This window comes from Onychomys torridus, chromosome 4, assembly GCF_903995425.1.
Source record: "Onychomys torridus chromosome 4, mOncTor1.1, whole genome shotgun sequence".
Classification (NCBI taxonomy): domain Eukaryota; kingdom Metazoa; phylum Chordata; class Mammalia; order Rodentia; family Cricetidae; genus Onychomys; species Onychomys torridus.
Genome location: NC_050446.1, coordinates 109,755,485 through 109,778,305, shown reverse-complemented (window position 1 = coordinate 109,778,305; position 22,821 = coordinate 109,755,485). Strand labels below are relative to the sequence as shown.

General features: G+C 40.4%; 1 protein-coding gene across 2 annotated transcripts in view; it reads right to left on the bottom strand.

Annotated features, from left to right (window-relative positions):
• Positions 1-22,821, bottom strand: part of Plcb1 (phospholipase C beta 1) — a 696,401-nt gene that overhangs the window by 184,554 nt on the left and 489,026 nt on the right. For both annotated transcript variants that reach the window (XM_036183929.1, XM_036183928.1), the window contains exon 10: positions 1,081-1,227. In XM_036183929.1, coding sequence (XP_036039822.1) covers positions 1,081-1,227 — 147 coding nt within the window. The remainder of the gene's footprint in view (positions 1-1,080; positions 1,228-22,821) is intronic.

Below are 22,821 nucleotides of genomic sequence, written 5' to 3'. Positions count from 1 at the left end.
CACATGTACTTGAGATTGGAGCAAAGGATATACCTAAGGAAGTACCAAGGATATACTCAGTCTAAAGGCTATACTAAGGATATCTAGAAATGTCCTCTGACCTGTCACCTTTCTGCAGTCCGGAATTTTCTTAGATACTCAGTACTTGAATCTCTAGTCCTATTATGTGTCACCATGAGTCCAGCCTGCAGCCCCAGCTGAACAAGCCCACATCGGACCCACTAGCACGTCCACACAACCTGGAAGGTATGAGGCTCATCTACCTCCCAGACACCAGGTAACACCCCAGACTTCAGCTGTCTTAGAAACATCAGGATTACAAAACAGAGACAGTAATGTGGTTTTTACAAAGCTTTTCCTTTCTTTTTTAAACCAGTAGCTGATTCTCCCCAAGAATATTTTAAAGCTTGTGATTAGAGATTAAAAGAAAAAAACCCTTTTTTCTTTTTGATGATTTACCAAAAACCTTGCCAATGCTCAGTTTTGGATCAAGGTAGGGGACAGAGTTTTGTTTCCTCTTCCTTTATTATATTTACTATTAAATCATCATTTAGATAATAGCTGTTTGTCCAAACCCTGTTTCACCTTGAATGAAAAGCAATTTGCCTCACTGCAGTCATTGAGGGGTCTTAGAGCCCTTAAAAGTGAACACAACAGAGAGAAGTGGGTGTCCAGTGTCCATGGTTTTTTCCTTTTTTGTTTTCCTGGTTTTTTTTTTTTTTTTTTTTTTTTTTTTTTTTTTTTTTGGTGCTGGGGATGGAGCAAGGCTCCCAGCACACTAAGAACTCTGAGCCATATTCCCTCTGGAAATGCCTATAAATTCACTATACTCTCAATCCTATTACACAAAATCTCATCGGCCAGAAAACATCAGACTGGAAAACAACACGAACTGTGAAAAGGGATGAAACAACTTCACAAATACACACAGAATGGCTTCCAGCTGGGGAGGTCAGCAAGGCAACCCAGATCCCCAGAAGCGTTGCCCAGGACAAAGGAAGTGTGTGTTTTCCCACGACAGACACTAGACAGTAAACTCTGGTGGGGCCGGCCACTTGGCTGTCAGAAACCACATTGTACCTGTGAGGTAGGTGTTGTGTGAGGAATTGATGAAATAGTGGGACAGGGGCTGCGACATGTCTTCATTCAGATCCAGTTTCTCAGGTGAAACGACTCCGTTTTCTTCTCCGCTCAGGTAGCGCATGAATCCATCCACTGACATCTGCCCTGGAGAAAATGGATTGAGAGGCGTGTGAGTGGCTCAGCTTCCTGAGACTGCTGGGGTCAGCCCGCTCTGATCCACCCCCAAACAAGCAAAATCTGCTCTGCAGCATCCAAGGAGAAGACAGCGGACTCAGTTTTGTCTTAATACAGATACGCACACACTTTGTCTAGGATCATGCTGTATGTTACCATTACCTTCACAGAAATAAAGGAAAGATGTAGTTATTCTGGTGTTTCTTCAGCTTTTCAGAGGATTTAAAACAAACTTACTCTTTTTAAATATAACAGTGAATATCAAATTCATGAATTACAAAAGAAAGATTGCTGGGCAGTGGTGCTACAAGTCTTTAATCTCAGCACTCAGGAGGCAGAGGCAGGTGGATCTCTGAGTTTAAGGTTAGCCTGGTCTATAGAGCAAGTTCCAAGATAAGCAGGGCTACGCCCAGAGCCTCTGTCTCAAAACAAAACAAAACAACCCAAACAAACAAAAAAGAAAAGTTAATTCTGGGTAAATCACCTTGAGATGGTTTTCCAAATTTTCCATTAAGAATATATATTGTTTTATTTTATAATAAAAATTATGAACAAATATTTTTACTTTATGTATTCACATCATTTTTCTCTCACACAATATAAAAATAACAACAAATGACTTTTGCTTTACATAGCAAACTGAGAGTATATAGAAAAGAAGAACTCTGAATTTTATTTACAAGTTTACTTCAGACAGAAAAATGTGACTTTTACTTTGTGATTCAACTCACAAATTTTTTTGTTTCTTATACCTTTTTGAGGTAGAGGTAGCTAAATATTCAGACTATCTTTTGATTTCAGCATTACTGAAATATACTTGGCAGACAGAAATTATACATATTTACAGAGTACAATTTGAAGCTGCCTCATAAGGACTGAGATAATCCCTCATTTCCAGCTCAGCAGTCTCTTAGCCCCACAGAGAGCTATCACCACAGCCTGTTTGTCATCTTTAACAGTCAAAGCTTCAAAATAACAACAAATAAACAGTAGTACTTTCTGCCAGACTGGGAGCTCTTTGAAGGCAGGGTCTGTGTCTGCATTTGTCTGTGCATTTAGCCCATGGCAGGTTTAAAATAAATTGTTAAATGAATAGGAGCAAAAGGAACCCTGGAAAACAGAAAAGAATAATCTAGAAGAGCTTTTTGACTGGTTCTCTAATATCAGGGTCTTTTTAGCACACACAGACTATTTATAATAGAGCTTTCTGAAATGACTCTTATGTTCCAGGCACCTAGAAAAAGGTGTATGCATCTCAAGTCTATCCAGGAATAGTAAGATGTCTAGATTCACATGGAAACTGGGGCCCTACTTGCTAATGGCTGTCAACAAACACATTTTTTATCAAGGGTCCACTTTTATGGGCCATGCAGTGAGAGAAAGCAGGTATGTGTCCATCAACTCCTTGTCCTTCAAAACTTAAAAAAAAAACAAAACCCAAAACATTTAGGGCAGGAGAGATATTCAGTGTTTAAGAGCATTCGTTACTCTTGCAGAGGACTCAGGTTCCATTTCCAGCACACACAGGACACCTCACAACCATCTGTAACTCCACTTCTGGGGGACCCAATGCTCTCTTCTAGCCTGCATGGGCACCAGACAAGGATGTGGTGTACAGACATACATGTAGGCAGAAACACTCATATATATAAAACAATTCTGCTGCCCAGGTCCAGCATAAGATGCAGAAGAACTGGCCAGTTTTGATCACCAGTAGACTGAGCTAGGAAGGAAGACATGAAGAGGGACTAAGTGTAAATAGTGAATAGAACCTCCAAGGAGTATGGAGGAGAAGGCACTGGCAGAAAGGTGTGCACCTTCCCAGCTCTGCCATCCTTGGGCTCTCCCATGATGCTTCTGTACCTAGTCAACTTAATTCTTTCATGCAAATTAGAAAATAAATTGCTCTGACAGTGGAAGATCACAAAGGACAGTAGTAGATGGCGTTTTCACCCCATGCAGATGGCAGTTGCATACAACCCTGTCTCCTACTGGAGCAGCCCCTTAGGGGAACTAAACTCCAGGGCAGGAAAGGATGGCAGTAGAACCTCTGTATGTGAGTGAGTGCCAGGCAATAAGCATGCACTCTAGTTACCAGGTTAGTGGAAGCTGTTTGTACACTCCTTTTAATGGACTACAAAGTGTACTGGCAGAGGATGGTGTGACCCAGCACCCTTCTTTTATGGGGCTGGGCTTGATTCTGAGGCTGCCAGCTTGTATCTGTTATATTCAGGTAATAACTAACTCCTGGTTTTCCTAAATAAATAAATAAACTATACATCAACAGAATAGAGGTGATGAATTAGTTTTCATTTAAAAATGGTTTATTTCATTTTTAGTTATGTGTGTGTATGGGTATGTGCACATAAGGCATTGGTCACAGAAGATAGAGGTATCAGATACCCCTAGAGCTGGACTTACAGGTGACTGTGAGTCACCCAATGTGGGGTTCAGAGTCGAACTCCAGACCTCCACCAGTAAAATATGTGCTCATCACCTTTGAGCTATCTTTCTAGCCCAGGCATAAGTAAGGTCAGCATCAATACCTAAACATTGTTAATACCTTGTAAGAACCTATGTTAAGACTTTGGACTTTGTTAGTGATTAATTTTGTTTTCTGTATTGAATACAAAATGGAGGCTACATAATCTACAAATGCCATCTTCCAATGAAGCCATTATATTTCAGGTCAACACATAATTTACAAAAGAAGAGTGTCAAAATTTTATTCATTCATTAATAAGAAAGCCTAGAAGATGACAAAATCAGTTTAAAGAGGTTATGAACCTCACTCTCTCTCTCTGTGTCTGTCTTTATCTATCTGTCATCTATCTATCTATCTTCTAAATTTTTAATTAAAAACTCAAAATTGAAAATAAACAAATATGCCTCTTTACTTTTTTTTTTTTTTTTTTTACAAATTTTCATGCTGAGAATTAAATACAGCATACACGTGAATACACATATGCTAAATGAGTATTATATCATTGGACTATGTGCCTAGTGTCTTTGTCAACAAAGAACAAACCAAAGACCAAAATTAAACAGACATGGACAAAATTGCTAAATTAAATACAAACCTAGCTAAAGATTGGCATATCAACATTTTAGATAATCTCTTCTACCTTTGAAGTTCCACAGAAATCAAATATTTTAATTTAGTTTTTCCTTTTTCGGTGCTGAATATTGAATCAAAAGCCTGACCCATTCTCATCAGGCACTGAACCACTGAGATTTGACTCCAGACCCTTAACATAATATTTAACACAGGCTACAGGCAGAAAATAATTTAGGAGTTTAGATGAGTTAGTGCTCAGGGAAGAAGTTATATAACTTTACTTAATATTGTACTCATTATTATTAGTGAGTATGCACGTGTATGAATGAAGATCTGGACATGCGAGTGCCACAGGATTTGGTTCTCTCTTCCACTGAAGGTTCTAGGAATCAAACTGAAGAAGGCAGGCTTGCAGTGGGGGAGTGATTTTACCTGCTGAGACATCTTGCTGGATGACATGAATCTAAATTTGAAGAAGAACAATGCTTACTTTTTCAGAGTAGTCAGACAGAACATGCCCAAGAATGAGGTGATCAGACACTCTCCACTCCAGAGCCCTACCTGCTAGTTACAGGAGCAAGATTTAAGATTTTTGCTGCCCCAAGTGAACAGGTAGAAGTGTGGAAAAGGCAAGAGATATCCCTGTGAAAATTAGGAATAGTCAGTGCATACTAGAGAAGGTGAGTCCGTTAAAGGGTCACAAGCCCAATTTTAAAATATATTTCACAGTTTGTACAATGTGTGAAATGTGCCTTTGACTGGTCAAGGTGTGGGGGCAGAAAAAGGACTCTTAGATTTTCATTGCTTCCATATAACCTACAGTGGAAGAACACTGTTGTCATTGATTTAAAAGCATCAGCATTAAAAAAAGTAAGTCTCTCACTGTGAAAAACTTCCATTTATTTTCTTAGTCCATGGAGGAACAAGGAAGATGGACAACCTTGAGAACTGACATAGGATGGAGCTAGACATTGTAATTCAGTGGGGGAGCATTTACCTAACAAGTATGAGGCTCTGAGGCTATGAGTTCAGTCCCAAGCACTGTAAAAGCAAAGCAAAGCAAAACAAATAAAACCAGACAGAAACCTGTGAGATGACTCAGTGGGTAAAGGTTTGTGACATCCTTGAGCTGAGTTTGATCCCCAGGACGCACATGATAGCAGAGCTGTCCTCTGACTTCTACACATGTTCCTACACACATACACTTGCACAGAAATAAATGTAATAAAACAATAAAAAAAAGCAAAATCCACACCAACCAACCAACCAACCAACCAACCAACCAACCAACCAACTAACCAACCAACCAGTAAGCCCATGACACCAGGCAGCATGTAATTCATCTATATAATGTATAAAAGCCCTTGGAGGAGTTACAGGATAAAGGCATCATCTGAGGCTGTTCCATAGTCCTTGAGGAACAAAAAGGGGGATTTATGCTCATGAAAAAGGAACTCTGGAAAATGGAAAAGAATAATCTAGAAGAGATTTTTGACTGGTTCTCTAATATCAGGGTCTTTTTAGCACACACAGACTATTTATAATAGAGCTTTCTGAAATGACTCTTACGTTCCAGGCACCTAGAAAAAGGTGTATGCATCTCAAGTCTATCCAGGAATAGTAAGATGTCTAGATTCACATGGAAACTGGGACCCTCCTTGCTAATGGCTGTCAACAAACACATTTTTTATCAAGGGTCCACTTTTATGGGCCATGCAGTGAGAGAAAGCAGGTATGTGTCCATCAACTCCTTGTCCTTCAAAACTTAAAAAAAAAACAAAACCCAAAACATTTAGGGCAGGAGAGATATTCAGTGTTTAAGAGCATTCGTTACTCTTGCAGAGGACCAAGGTTCAATTTCCAGCACACACAGGGCACCTCACAACCATCTGTAACTCCACTTCTGTTTTATATATATATATATATATATAAAACAACTCCTAAAAATAGGGCCACTATTCTGCTGCCCAGGTCCAGCATAAGATGGAGAAGAACTGGCCAGTTTTGATCACCAGTAGACTGAGCTAGGAGGGAAGACATGAAGAGGGTCTGAGTGTAAATAGTGAATAGAACCTCCAAGGAGTATCGAGAAGTAACTTGTGTAATTTGCTCTTGATGCATACACAGAATTGCAAGAGAATACAGGGCAAATACTACCATGGTCTAGAAGCCAAGACTGGATTTCCAAACTCATAGCATTTCTAAAGCTGCTTTCCATAATGACTTGTCTTAAGGCAATGAGCAAAAACAAGCTCCCCAATTTCTCCTTGATTAGGAGCAATGACTTTCCAAACTTTGAGTGATGCTTCTATGTCAATCTATTTCTAGTTCTCAAAATAATTTTCTTGTTTACTGTCATTTTTTTCTTCTTATCATGGAAGAAGAGGGCATCATTTTTTCCTATATCTACGCTGCCAGACCATATGAGGTCACTATATTTAAAGCTGATATTATTATGGCTATGTATTCTATTCAGAGACAAGACATGTAGTGACCCAATAATTATCTTGTACAATTTTTAACTTCCCTTGAGTTTAATAAATGTCTAATTTATCATTTGTAAATTTCTTTGCACATATATCTAGGACAATGTCAACTGTTCATCAGTTATCGATACCTCATTGTAGTGTGTTCAAATGCAAGTGCTTTATCATTTACATTGTCTTAAAGTCTTTCTTGGAGCCTTCCAACCAACTCCAACTGAAACTGATGAATTCCTATTCCTTTTACTTTTAATCTATTCTTAATAGCTCTTATTTTTCGCATACTATGCCTTACTTTTTTGTGAATATATATTTCATTTTAGTTGTAGCACATTTGTCAGTAGCTTTCTGATGAATTATTTCATAGTACTGAATTTCCTGAACTTTGCATGTCTAACAATGCTCAGATTGACTTGTGTACATAGTTTCTAGTTTAGGTAGGTATAACATTCTTGGTAGATTTTTTTTCTTTTTCTACTATAAAGTTGTTTGACTTTCTTTTGATTTTCAGCATGTTGGAAATATTGAAGTCTTCTTATATCACTTTCTTAAAAACAGTTGTGTGGCCTATATTCAATATCTTTGGCTCAAATTTATTGAAATTTCACAATGGCTTGAATTGGTATGGTTTTGTCTCTATTCTCTGTTTTGGTATGAGCATTACTAGCCTGCTTGTGATAAATTTCATAAATTTATTTTTATGATGCTTTCTTCTCTCAAGAATATTATTTCTCATATTTAAAACTTTAAGGCATCTTAAACATATATATATATATTCATATATTTTTTCACATTTGTCTGACTCAATTATTTCTTCAATTCTATTCCTACCTCTTGCTTCAGCATTTTGTTTCTTCTATGCTCTTTTCAATAATCACAAGCTAATTTCTGATATCTGACATTTCTTTTGAAAACAACATCTGTTCTCACTTCAAAGACATATTTGTTACCTTTCTAAGGATGAAATGGTATCTATACACGTAATTAATTCTTGCTGTGTAGTTGTCTTTTTCTGCTGTTACTTTCCCCATTATTCCTACTTTAAAAGAAGTTCCCTTCCTCCACCTAGTAACTACTGTCTACTTATATCTTCTAGTTGACAGAATGAGACATTCACTGGATTGTTTTAATTAATGTTGATGAGTGGCTTTGAGATTCTGAGACAGATGAGGCACCACTGTGGAAGGATCTGCCTTTGTCTCTCTAGGAGCGATGGCTCATCTTCAGGTCTCTTGCACAAAGAGTAAATGTTTAGTGCCAGTAGTCTAGGCCAAGGTGGGGAAAGCATGCATGGGTCTCTTTGGGTAACAGTCTGGGGTCTTATTTTCAAAATGGTTACTTTGCCTGCACCTACTCTCTGTCATCTTCACTTAGTCTGTTCCTTTCCCAGATAGAAATTCTGGCTACATTTCAACAGCTGCCCAGCCCCATTCTATTCTCTATTGGTACTCCTTCTTCTGCAAGAACATAGCTACTTCAGTTCCTGAGATGTCTAAGATTTCTATGGAATAACTCAGGATGGTTCCCAGCACACCACTTGGCTGATCTATGATCAGCTCCTCAGACTGATTACAGCTGTAAGCATAAAGCCAACTTTCTAAGATAATTGTTTGTTTTCTTAGTTTAAACCATTTCTAGATCACATGTATAAAATTATCTCTTAATGCACTTTAAGTGTAGACTCAAGGTAACTTAATTAGATAAATATGTTCATTCTATTGTGTTATCTTGAAGTCCCATGATGTTTCTATTATGAGACATACATTCTAGTATTTTAGATAAAATTAATTGTATTAGATAAGATACATTTTAATAACTATAGAAGAATTGATTCATATAGTAGGGATTTTTTTTTTTTTTTTTTTAAGTCTTCTATTTTGCCAGGTACCTTTTTGGCCTTTGCTTCTTCTTTTTGCATTGGAATGTTTGCAGTGACTAACATCTCACGATAGGTGGCACTATATGGATAATTTGTCTTTGTTTCTGCCTATACCATGTAGTCAGAGTGGCAGAGGCTGTCTGAACTTGCAACTGGGAAACTGCTTGGGCCTTATGACTTCTCTTGCCAACCTCTCAGGGATGTTAGTGTACAACAGGTAAGGTTGGGTGTGAAAAGTGCTGTCAACTCTGAGTTTCTAGCATAATAATAACTGAATCAAGCTGGTCCTTGATGTCTGTCTTCATCCATGATGGCATGGGAGGAATCCTTGAGATGTGAATCAAGAAATCATGTGCACATTTATAACTGAATTTCCTAAATCTCTCATGTCAGGTCACAATTTCAGTTCAAAACACTGCTGAAGAATTTATCCAATTATCTAAAAAAAAAAGTTGCAAGGAAATTCCAGGGACAAATTGTAAGGCTTTGAACTCATTTGTGTGCTAAGCCTTATTATAGCAGGATATTTTCTCTCTGATCTTCCAAGAGCCTGACCCTCTAACTTTTTTATGAAATAGGTAACAACAAAGCATGCTACCTTTTTGCCCTTGGAAAGGGAGGGATGATGAAAATGGTACATTTTCTGCTTGTTTTGTGAACACTGCTATAGCAAAGCTGCCTTCTCCATGAGAATACAACAAGTCCTAGATATGTTGGTATCAAAAGCCATCAGACCAGAAAAGGGAATCCAGGACAATTGAGAATATAGTAAGCCAGTCTTTAAATGGTAAAAGGGTTCACTGCACTCTATTGTACTGCTCATGGCAACCTCTGAATCCATCAACGCATATTCCTCTTAATGACCTTTGCTCTGGCAGAATTTCCTGTTAAAGTCAGAAGTAAAAAACATATGTGAAATAAATCCATAGACTTCAATCTTCTACTTAGAAGCTTATGCATACGGCTTTCAATAAAGACCACATAACACAAGTGGATGCTTCTCATTTATAATGAAATTTCTGAGCACAGCAGATACCATTCTCCATTATATTTTGCATGAATGAGATGAGCTAGGGATGGAGAAAATATATAATGCATGACTAAAAGCTAATCTCTGAATAGAATTTATGGTGTATTGTTCTGGTACCCAGAGAGTCCTTTGGTCATCTCTTTCTCACTCAGTATGCATTTTCTTTTAAACTGACATGCTTAATTTTATTTTTTAAGACATAGTCTCTCTATGTTGCCTAGGCTGTCTTGGAACTTGCTGTGAAGATGAGGCTGGCCTTGAACTCACAAAGATCTGCCTGCCTCTGCCTAAGTGCTAGGATTAAAGGCATGAGCCACCACACCTGGCTTCTGATGATTAATTTTCATTGTCAACTGCTTTGGACTTAGAACCACCTAGAACAGACAGCTCTGAGTGTGTCTGGGAAGGTGTTTCCATGGAAGCTTAACTGAGGAAGGGAGGAGCACCTGAATCTGCGGCCTCTTCCCATGGCCCCAGACTGAATGAAAGGGAGAGCAGAAAAAAGAGAGGTGGAAACCAGCATTCATCTCATCTTGCTTCCTGGCTGTCTTCAGTGTGACTGGCTGCTTCATGCTCCTGGCCTCTCAGCTAGGGCTGGTAGAGCCACCCCTGTGATAAACTAGACAATTAAACTGTGAGCCAAAACAAACCCTTCCTTATGTTGCCCGTGTCAGGCACTTCATCACAAAAATGAGAAAAGTCACCAATACAGAAAATAAGTACCAGGACTGGGGTGATTGCTGCGATAAATCTGATCATGTGATTTGTAGAAGGAACATAGAATTTGGACTGTAGAGTGGAGAACGTTGTCAACAGAGCTTAATGGAGTATTCTGGTGAGAATGTGCAAGACCAGAATGTCGAGAGTGGTGGAGTGGAGACTATGCTCAGGAGCTTTCCAAGTAGAATTGGGGACTATAGCAGAGTGTGGGCTGGAAGCCATTTTTTGCTTTATCCTGGTGAGGAACCTACATAGTTATAGATTGTGCATGCCCTGAAAACTAGCCATAAGTGAAGCTGAATTAAACGGCCATGCACTAAACTTGTTCAGAAAGGAAAACTTAAGACAACACAATATCCAAGGTGTGCATGGGAAATGCCACTGTTCTTAGCTCAGAGGGAGACTGAGAGGGAGAGAGAACAGAAAGATATGAAAAATGAGCAGTTTAGCTAGGAAAGGAGAATCAGCAAGCTTAAAGTTGGACAAAGTAGGTCGGGAGAAGGCAACTATAACCCTTAAAGAGATCATCACCATGAAAGAGAACCCTAGAATTCTGTGCTGACCTCTAGGCAAGGTGCTCTGAGATCAAGATTCTACCCATTGAAGGCTCCAGCTTGGAACATGCACACTCACTTGAAAGGGAAGAGATAGAAACAAGAACATCACAGAACATGTTGTCTACTCAATACCAGCCAATTATGGAAGTGCTGTTTTCATATAATGGCTGCCAAAATGTACAGAGGACATGAAAGCTGTGGTAGAGCCACAAGGTACTTTAAGTTGGCAATGGGCCTTGGCAGAATAGTCCACGTGGTGCTGACTTTGCAGGCATGTGAGACATACAAAGGACCATGGAGACTTGACCAAGATTCTGGAAGTCCACTGATTCAAGCAATTATGTGGCAGGATTGGATTTCCTGCAAGAAGGCCCTGAGATGTCATTGTTTGAGGCTGTGAACGTGAGACCTCTGTGTCAATAGAGATCTCAGGATGTTGGGGATGACAAGACTATTGTCTGCCTAGGAAAACTGCGGATACAGAATAGATGCAATTCAAGAGAGAATAGGCAAACTGTAGGCAACAAAACTGGAGGATTCTACTGGGGCAGGTCCAGCTAAAGCTGTTAAAGCCTGTATAATGCCACCAAAATCCCAGACATAGAATAGGAAGCTGCAGAATTTGATGGTTTTCCTACTGGGTTTCAGTCTTCCTTCATTTTTTTCTTTCCCTTTGGTTGAGAACTTGTATTCTATACAAGTATAATGGAAGTATGTGACTTTTAAAAATTTTTTTTTACAAGAGTTTATAATGAAGAGATTGTCTGTGTCTTAGGAGAGGCTTTACTCTCTCTCTCTCTCTCTCTCTCTCTCTCTCTCTCTCTCTCTGTGTGTGTGTGTGTGTGTGTGTGTGTGTGTGTGTGTGTGTGTGTGTGTGTGTCTTTCTACATAACCTTGGCTGTCCTGGAACTCACTATGTAAACCAGGCTGGCCTCAACTCAGAGATCCACCTGCCTCTGTACCCCCCAAGTGCAAGTGCTGGAATTAAAGGTATGCACCAACATGCCTGGCTGATTTTGGACTTTTAAACAGTGTTGAAACTGTTAAAGACCATGGGGGACTTTTGAGGCTGGGATGAATTAATTTTGCTTTGTCAGATGGACATGATTCTTTGAGGACCAGGAATGGAGTATTGGGATTTAAAAGTGATGTGGCTGGGTGTCAAGTTGAGAAAGGATGAACTTGTGATGACTAGCCTTCATTGCCAACTTTACTGGTTTTAAAAATCACTTAGGAAACTCACACCTGCCTGTGTATATGGCCAAGAAGTTTAAGGAAGTGTGACCTACCCTGAACATGGGTGGCATTATTGCATGGGATGAAGTTCTGTAGTGAACAAAGGTGAAAAAGAGAAAAGGGAGCTGAACCCAGCATTCGTCTTTCTGATTTGTGACTTTGGCTGCACTGTAGGCAGCGGCCTCATGCTCCTGCCACCCCAGCTGGAACCATCAAAGTTGTTCTTTCTGCCTTGCCTTCCTCAGCTTGATGGAGAACATCCTCAAGCTGTGAGCCAGAATAAGCCCTTCCTTCTAAGTCACTCTGCCAGACATTTTGCCATAGCAGTGGGATAAGTAACTAATACAGATGCTTAGCCAGGAAATTCCCCCTCCATGCCAGTACCAACCAATGTAGAATCGCTTGTGAACTAGGAGTTTCCAGCAAAGAAAATAAATATGGCTGGCCATGTTTATATGCATGGATTTTCTTTTTAGATAATGGATTGTGTCTGGAAAGAAAATCTAATATGTAAGCACAGGCAGGGTCATGAATGAGGAAAAATAGCCTTTGAATAGGTTCATCAGTTTGATCTGTTTCCCGTGTGCTGCTTAACAAATCATTCACGTTCCTTACCATATGCAGAATGAACTCAGTCTGTCCTCATTGTCACTGTAGGATGGCTAAAACCTACATGCCTATTTTATAGACAGGAAATCTGAAGGAACAGGCTTGCTCAAGAGAACATAGAACACAGAGGATTTGTGCCTTAGGTGGATAGGCTGTGTCTCAGCACTGTGGAAGACACAGTTCTAGTGTCAGAAACAAAACCGTAATAACAGTGGTAATAATATGAGCTACCTGCCACTCTGAGAATGGACCACATGCCAGTCACAGACATTCTTTGAGAGACGGACTAATTTTCAGCTCAGTAAACTGAGGCTGAGTGGGAAACAAGTTGTCTGGCAAGTGTGGAAGCTGAACCGGTAGCTCACGCTGGGGCGGTGAAAAGACAGATGGAGCTGATGAGATTGGTCTTATCTATGCACCCATCTCTCCTCACACTGTCCTGAGTAAGGGCCATGGACCATGGAAAAGGGGACATTTTGCTGCATAGACAGTTGGCTTCCATCTGGCTACACTGCATCAGTCCTAAAAATAGCCCTGAATGTGACCAGGAAAAGAGTCTTTCCAATGATTTACTTATCTCTCTAAAATGTGTTACTTTAATCTTTTTGTTAGAAGAAGCCGGGGCTTTTGCAGATAAATGACCCATCTGGCAGAGGTGTGAGGATTAGGGTCTTTGATTTGAATTTATCTATCAAGGTCCAAAATTCTTTTCCAGACTAAATTATGTTCTAATCTCTGTATGCAATTTAGAGGTGTCCTCCAGCATTTTCTTTTTCGAACCCATGAATCTTACATTTAGGAGAAGAAAAATAAAACACAATAGAAAATGTGTTATGCCAACATCGGACAATAGAAATGCTAAGCATTAGGTGACATTGTGGGATTTGCAGAAACTATTCAGGTTAGCTTGAAAAGGGGAAGAAAAGCCAAATACATGCAAATATCTTCAAAGCTGTTCGGCACCAGGAAATTTTGCCTTGGAAGACAGATGGTCCACATGTATCACTGCACAGTTGAGATGGGCAAACTGGACAATGTGTCTGCCAGTTAGCATGGGCACCAAACACATTCTGCTGTGCCAAATGCCAATTAGGCAGGATCTGGCACTCATATGTTTGGATGTCATTGGGATTAGGTGGATGAAAAACCATTCATCATCATTCAATCCTCACTCTCTGTGTAATGATAGCAAAGGTCGTTGGAACACTTCCTGCCCAAGGGCTTAACACCTCCTTAAATCACTTCCAAGCTCAGCAGTGAGATGCTATTTCTTGGCTTATGTTTATTCCTGGTGCTATGACCCTTGAGGATTCTGCTAGCTCCTCTCAGGGAAAGTGCAGATGGCATCGACACTTCATGGCTCACCCAAATCTATTTGCCTGCTTTCAGAAATAATCATTAAATGTTCCTCTTGTTTTCTGCTTGGGCATGAATTTTCCTACAGCATATGCTAACTACCTCAGATTCTCTATAATAGATGAGCTTTTCTGGCTTCTTTATTTTTTATCCAGATTTTCCCAATCTTGTATTTAGTATATTCTATACATGTTCTCATCCATTCTTACTTTATCTTAAGTTGAAAAGGATCATCCATTCTATTCATTGTAGACAGCAAAACCTGCCCTATTACCATAGCTGTGGACAAGTACAAAAAGCTATGACATGGTGTGACAGTGTTCAGTAAGTGCTTATTTGCTCTGCACCAGTCTCCAAAGGTCAGCCCCTGGCCTTGCCGCCTCAGCTCTCTACAGCTCTGCAGCTTTCCCACTACTGTGTTAAGTTGTACTTGTTGAGGTAGTTGGTGTGAAAGTTCTTAATAATGACACTTAACTTTGATTTAGCACATTCCTTTTTTTCAAAATATTCTCACATTTGTGAATTTATTTACTCCTCATCATTCTGTTTGGCAAATCAAAGAAGCTTTGTTATTTAACTTGACAGATAGACTTTGGGTTAAAGATTTAACTGTCCCTTAATATTGACATGGAGAGATTAAGACAGGGTCTAGATTAGACCTTTTGTCTAAAAGCTAGCTGTGGTGGCTCACACTTATAATTTCAGAAGCTGGAAGACTGAGGCAGGAGGATTACTATAAATCTGAGTCTAGTTGTGCTACGAAGCAGGTTCCACGCCAGCCTGGGCTATTTAGTGACTCTCTGTCCCCAAATCAACAAACACTCTCTAAAAATAACAAAATGAAGAAAGAAACTTTCTTATTCTCTGTTTTTCCCCTCTAGACCTAGGGGACCCCATGTACTCTGACCTATGACGTCATCCTCAGTCCCCTTTCTTTTTTCAATGTAGCCTTAAACTTGCATGTGGCGCCTAGGATTGCCTGAGTGTAGATCTAACCTTTAAGCAGAGTCTTCAGAGAGTGGATCGCACTCCACTGTGTTCCACGAGTTCACTTTTTGTGATTCTGATCACAATGCAAAGAAGGCAAAGTCTTGTAGATCCTAGACCAAGATGTCTGGGTTAAAATGGATGCTGCTTTACAAGGGCAAAGCCTTCACTTGCCTTAATCCCGACTATTCTGCAGCACAAAGGCAGGCCCTGCTGTGTGTTCTTCCAAGCTGTCTTATGAGGCACTTAGAACCTTCCTGGTGCTTCAAGTGTCACGAGACTCTGTCTGTCCCTCTTGGGAACCCTGCTCTGCAGAATTCTTGAAGCAGAGCAGGAAATGGCACTTTCCTCCTACAAAGCTTTCAGATCATCTAGGGATTATAGGGTTTTGCCACTATAAGCAATTCCAGAAATTCTTAGGTTAGATGCACAGTGCAGGTTTTAAATTTTAAATGTCTGTGACCTTGCATCAGGTATCTGGTAAAGGAAACAGCTGTATGGATATCTGGCACCATGGAGGACCTCTTCTTTCATAGGCTGGAGGTTGGCTGCCTTGTTGTCTTCTGTACTTAGGCCTGCTAGGTAATGCTTTACCACTGAGCTACATCCCCAGTCAGCTTTTTACTTGGAGACAGTCCCTCATAAACTATCCAGGCAGGCCTTACAATTGAGATTCCTGCATCAGCCTCCAAAGTAGACAGGGTGAATAGTACTTTTTATACTGCTGCAATCAGGGGAACATCTGTTTTGCTGGTGAGGCGAGTGCAGTAGGCTGTGTCAGTGTCTCAGGATATGATTGGATTTCCATTTTCATTTCTGTACCTGAGGGCTTACTTGGATGCCCCTGGGAGTTAGAACTACCTTAGAGCAGCTGCAAACACGGTGAAGAATGGATGTCTCACATACTAACATAGTGTTTGTCCCACTACTGAGCTCTGCTTGTGCACAGTGGAAACAGGGCCTTCACTACCTGCATTCTCCTCCCTGTTCTCAGTCCTATGACACTGCTTCCAAGAATTGTATCTCAAAAGTTTCTAGACTCCAATTTTTCTTTCAGAGTTTGTTCCCAAAGAAATATGGAACATTGGCATATAGCAAGAGGACTATGCAACATCGTTGGCTCATAGTCTGTATGCTAGCTGCAGTATTAGGTAACATGGTTGCTTTTGTCTATTGTCTGAAGTTAAGGATTGTCTTAAGTAATACTATCTGTAAGGCTGGGGATAATTGCTTTATAATCAGAATTCTAGAGACTGCAAAGATTCAGAGTAAAGACAGAGTTCCCAGAATTGCCAAAATCCATCAGTATCTCCACTTTCCCTGCTGAGGCCTTTTCCAGATCCTCAATACTGTGTTAACATGGACTGTCTAGTCTGGTTTCCTTGTGATCATGACTTATTTGCTCCCTACATTCAATGTGTCTTCCTCTTGTTTGGTATGAATGCGACCCTGGGGATTGTAGTCCTGGGGATCAAGGGCCTGTGGCTTAGCACAGATCAACCTGCCTAGCTGTGTCTCTTACTGAATGAGTCCCATGTATCTACAGCTGAGAGGGGAAAGGTGTAACAGCAGCAGCTGTCATTATCATGTTCTGATGGCAGGGTGACATGGAAGGGGAAAAGAGCTATTTGCTTAGTCTCAGTACATCATGCACAAAAACGACAAGGTCTCTTGTAAAGAGGGAAGAGGCTTTAGGAAGACAGCATACTGTAGGTGTCTTAGCCTGCCAGGCTCCCTTCCTTTCCCTGGGGACTGGCATTCCTCTTTTATTATTTTTACATTTCCTGAGTGGCTATTTTCTGAACAAAAGGAATTTTAGTTGTGACAAGATATGGCTGTAAGTTTCTGGCTAGAGTAGAGCTGCTAAGCAGACACTGAGGTCACCAAAGGAAAGGCCAGAGGAAGAAAAAACAGTCTTCCTGGGCCGGGCCTTTGCTTCCGTCAGGCTGAGTCCCTGCCATTTGGGAATGAAGGAAAAGCTTAGAGAGGGAAGACATTAGGAGGTACGGTTTACCAAGCAACAGCGAACACGGAATGGCTATTCTGGGAAAAGGTGGGGTTTAGTCTGTTTATTTGTTTCTGCACCCATTTCAAATGCTTCAGACAGGTCTATGAACACAAGAAACTCAGAGTAAAGAGGGGTTTGAAACGCACTCAGGAATGACAATACCATCCTTCCTTAACCTTCCACGGGGGCTAGAAAGTCAATAGGTGGAATTTAAATAGGATCCTAATCAATAAAATGCTAGTGCGGCTTTCAGCAGCTTCCCCAGTGCAGTAAATTAAGGCATGAAAGATTCAGCCAAGTCATACATTTCTCTTCTGTCTTTGTCTTTTGAGAAGTTGCGTCTGTTCTTCCGATTCAGTTCTTTTATTCCCTCAGTTGCTATGCGAGTAATCTGTGCAACACACCTTAACTGTGAGGCAGATCTTTAAACTGGTCAATATTCTCCCAGATGAGCAGTTTTAAAACTGAACATCTTGCATCTCCCGGGGTTTGAGCCACAGTGCCTGCAGAACCAGGGCCTGGCCTGAAGAAGACACAGGGGAAGGGAGGACACCTCACCCCTCTCAAGTACACACTAGCTTCTTTTCTTGTTAATCTTCACAGCGCTTTTGGCAGTTTTATTCCCTCTACACACTGGTTTTCTTGTAACACTTTGTTAGAAGAAACCCAGACAAAATAGTGCCTCGTCAAGGGCAAATTTGAGACCATGGCTGTAGATGCCACATGCTAACATGCAGTGTGGGCACTGCATCTCTTTTCTGAGAACTGCTGTGGGAGGGGTCCATGCGGGACTCCAGAGCAGCTGAGGGCAAGAGGGAAACTGGAAGGGGCCCCAGCCCCAGCCCCAGCGCAGCTTCCTTCTTACCTGCTACTTTTGTGCCCTGAGAGGGAGAGCTAAATGGGAGTGGCTACATCATCAATTGCTCACAAAAGTCCCTGGTGAAAACTTCATTATTGGTGAAATTATTAAGGCCACTCCACGTAGTTAAAAGGGAGGTTTATTTTGTGTTGTTCTCTGGAGAACTCTGCTCGGTCTACCTCCAGCGTCCAGGGTCCCAGAACCAAGAGAAACCTCTGCTCTCCATCCTGGGTCTTCAGCTTCCTCCCTTAGCCCCGCCTTATGGGTGTGACCATTACGGAAGCCTCAATGGGGGTTGGAACTTCCAGGCCAAGGCTGGGATGGCTACCCACTACACTTCATGAATGGTAACAGGGTAGTCTCTAGGGAAGGTGGGGAGTGCACTTCAGAATCAGGCGACAGCTCCCAGGGATTTTCAGGATGGCTATGGCTGCATTGAGAGAAATTCCTGGAGGGTTACAGAGGATGCTGCTGACTCGGGTTGGGCAGGATGTGCCAGGGGAAATGAGAGGAACTGTAGGTGTCAGTCACCTCTTTTAACAGGAGAACAACCCAAGGACTGAGCAAGGAGAGCTGCTCGCCTGGGTTGACTTGCTTAAGTCTGCCACCATGCCAGACATTTTCCTTAACTGACATTTGATTTCTGAAGCATGCACATGATGATAATAATGACAATAAATAATGATAATGATGATAATGATAATGTTTACATTTTTTTGAGATAGTATTCATGTGGCCCAGCTGGGCTTGGACTTTCTATGTATGCAAAGATGACCTTGAACTTCTGATCCTCTTGCCTTTGCTTCCCAAGAGCTGGAATGACAGCAGTGTGTCACTGTCCCTGACTTACGTGGTGTTGGGATGGAACCCAGGACTTTCTATATGCTGGGCTAGCACTCTACCAACTGAACCATGTCCCCAGCCCATCCTTAATTTTTGTAAGTTCTACCTAGCAAAGGAAAAATATTGACATGGAAATATAATTTTAAAATCTATATGGAAAACCTAGAGAAACTAAAATAAGAATCAAGTGAAAAATCCTATAACAAGTCAATTACAAATCTTTATGTTTATAACTCAATCATAATTATAAATAAATATTTATAAAAAGAAATATTAACCCAGAAAAAATATTTGGCCAAAAACCTAACATGTTATTTTTTCCAGGTTTTATGACTAAGTGATTCTTATTTGCCACTTGCTAAATGCAATATGTCTGGAAGTCAAGAACTATACAGCAATGTCCAGCTTTAACCACTACTTTTACGACATAAATGATTAAGTAATTTCTAATTACTTGTTAACAGTTCAGCCAACTCTGTTTAGTGGGTGATGACCCACATTGCCTTATCATACCCTCCGTAGTTAACTCTCTGAGCATTTTTTTTTTCACAGAATCATTTCAAAGATGAGAAGATACAGAAGGATTGGTGCTGGGCAAAGGGGTCAAAGTGGCCTGAAGTGTGACACCTGGGCTTGACCTTTGATCCAGTTCTAGTGGGATATATTAGTTACTGTCCTGTGGCCAAATTGCCTGTCGAAGATAACTAAAAGGAAGAAAGAGGAATATTGGTCCAGCTTCAGTTCATCAAAGTGGGGAAAGCACGCTGCAAGGAATCATTTCACAGGTGACAAGTGCTTGGTGCTGAGGCTGCTCACACTGTGGGAGACCAAGGGAGCATATAGAGTATGGCAGGAAGCAGGAGCAGAAATGGCCTTTGAAGGGTCACCTTCAGTGTCCCACTTTCTCCACCCAGCCCTACCTCTTAAAGGTTCCTCAGCTTCCTAAAATAATGCCACTATCTGGGGGACAACCATTCAAAATAGGAGAGTGATGAAGACATTAAGATTCAGACCATATGGGCCAGGCAGTGGTGGTGTACACCTTTAATCCCAGCACTCGGGAGGCAGAGGCTGGCGGATCTCTGTGAGTTCGAGGCCAGCCTGGGCTACAGAGGGAGTTCCAGGAAAGGCTCAAAAGCTACACAGAGAAACTCTGTCTCAAAAAGCACCCCCCACCACACACACAAAAGATTCAAACCATAATGTGGATTCTATTATTTTTTTATTTGCCTTGCAACCATCTCTCCTTTGTCTAATGAGCTTCACTTGCTTGAACTTTGAGGACCTGCTCCTCCATTATCAGGTCACATGATATGTAGTTTAGATAGATGATACTGCATTGACTCTAGGGAGACTCATGTGTCTAGTTATTTTATTTGATCCTCCAGGACACAATGACTTTTAACTCAAGAGTGGCCTTGGGTGACCTAGACTGGCCCAGGATTCTGAGACTTTTGATGGAGCTATGAGGGAAAATAATGTCTTTACAGTGGGATATGTTGGTTGGCAGGCCTGGAGCTATCATGGTACTTCAGAGAATCTCCTAAATCGCTACAATAAATGCAGAGAAAATGATGAGAGGTGGAGAAAGATAACTGTTTTCTATTGGCAACAAATATATAAAAACTGTGTATTATATATTTGTGAAAACAATTTGATATTAATATTATTTTCATTTTTTAAATTATTTGACAGTTTCATATGTGTATACACTGAATTTTTTTTGTTTTGTTTTGTTTTGTTTTCTGTTTTTGTTTTTGTTTTTTCCAGACAGGGTTTCTCTGTAGCTTTGTGCCTGTCATTGATCTCGATCTGTAGAACAGGCTGGCCTCAAACTCACAAAGATCCGTCTGCCTCTGCCTCCCGAGTGCTGGGATTAAAGGCGTGTTCCACCACTGCCTGACTAGGTTTGATTATTTTTATTCCCTCTACAATTAGCCTCAAATTCCTCCACTGAAACTCTATTTCCCTAAGTAAGGCCCCCTCTTTCTTTGATGTCTTTTTTGATTTTGTGTCTCACTGAGGTTAATTTTGGTTGCTTATATGAATATGGTGGGGATTACTTACTAGAATAAGGGCAACTGATCAGTAGTTATCCAGTTGAAGAATATAACACCCTCTCCCCAGCACCCAGTACCCCTGGGCAATGTGATGTTTTGCTATATGGCTGGATTGCAGGGTGATGAATTCAAGCAAACCAACAGACCCCTTTCCTCGAGTATTTAGTTTTGTGGTTCACAATTTGAAAATCTCTTCTTGTAGCTATTTTAAAATAAGCAGTGCATTATCATTTATTCTAGCCTTCAGTACGTCACTAAAGCTTAGTTTTCCAACCTGTATTTGGGTGCTTTCCCATCATCACACATCTCTTTCCCTATCCCTCAGCCTCAGGCAACTATCATTGCACTCTCTGCTTCCAGCAAATCACCTTCTAGATTCTGTGTGTAAATGGAACCATACAGTCCTTGAGGAAAGACAGTTCTCAATAACATTATTTGAGCTCTTGGATTCTCATGCGCAGAGCCACTAAAACCCAGACTCTTTGCTTGTTGTACATCCCTTTCTGTGTTTCAGTCCAATTTACATTCCTGTGTTTTCCAATGAAGGAGCACTGCCTCATAATATTACAGTTTGCAGAACTAGAAAGCTCAGAATCCTGTCACACTCCGCCTGCTTCCTGGTATTAATAATGTTCCAACATAGTTGCATTGTGTCAGGATTTAAAATAAAACAACATTCGAAATACAATAGAGTTATTCCTCCTGATACAAGCAAGAGTATCCTGTTTCTACTTGGAGGAAAATGTGTTGTACCTGAACTTGTAATGCTTTGCTTAAAACCAAATTGTTGTGCCATCCTAATTGTGAGTTTATTTTAATTCTCAAATCATTAACTCCATATACTTGGATCAGATACTAATGGGTACTACATAACTTCAGTTTTTTATGATTGAACTACAATAAAATGGGTAGGCATTTATATAGTACAGCCTATAAGTAATTCAAGAGGAGGAGTCAATGGTAAAAAAGAGTAGAGCTTAAAACACCTGCTAATATTGTGTTCTGCTGTATCAGTTCAATTATTCAACAAACACTTGCACACTTACTCTTTACAAAGGAGTAAGAACAGAAACAAACTGTTTTTTTTTTTTTTTATGTTTTGTAGTTTAAGCAAAAAGTGGCTTTCATTCATAGATGTCCATTGAATCTTGAGGTCTGTATTCCATTATCAAAAGCACCAATATAACTGTCTTATTTTTCCGGCTAATTATACCTCACTGATTTTTCTAAAGAGTGTAAGTAATTAAAAAGGTATTAGTCTCCAAACTAAAACGTCTATGACTCTCTTGTCTGGGGGGGGGGGGTCACTCGGCATTCCTGTGTCAAGCATGGTTAGATCTGCATTTAGACAACTAAGCAAGGAAGAAGCAGTTGGTGACTATGGGAGGGACATTTATAAACATATAACATTACATGAAAAAATAAGACAAAACTCTCTTGAGAATGGTATTCTCTATTACCAGAATCAAATCTTCCCTTTACGGAAAATAGCATGCAAACACTTGGCTTACAAGGTACAGAAAGCCTTTGTCTATTTGGAACGTTCCAAGCAGAAATTCCATTATGGAAATATGGCCACCACACTCACTGTAGCTGGCTAACAGAGCAGCAAAGGCCATGCTCTCTTCCTTATTCTTTACTCTTCCTTGTGCTACATCCTTCAGATAACTTGTACTTACATGGTTTGGTGTTTAGGCTTCTGGCCACATTAATTTTTTTCATTTAATTTTTGTCTTTTACTTAAAATTAAAAAAAAAATCCAAATGAACTGGGCATGGCAGCATAAACCTTTGCCTCAGCCCTTGGGAGGCAGAAACAGGCAGATCTCTTTGAAGTCAACTCATCCTTATCTCCATGGTGAGTTTTAGGCTGTCTAGGA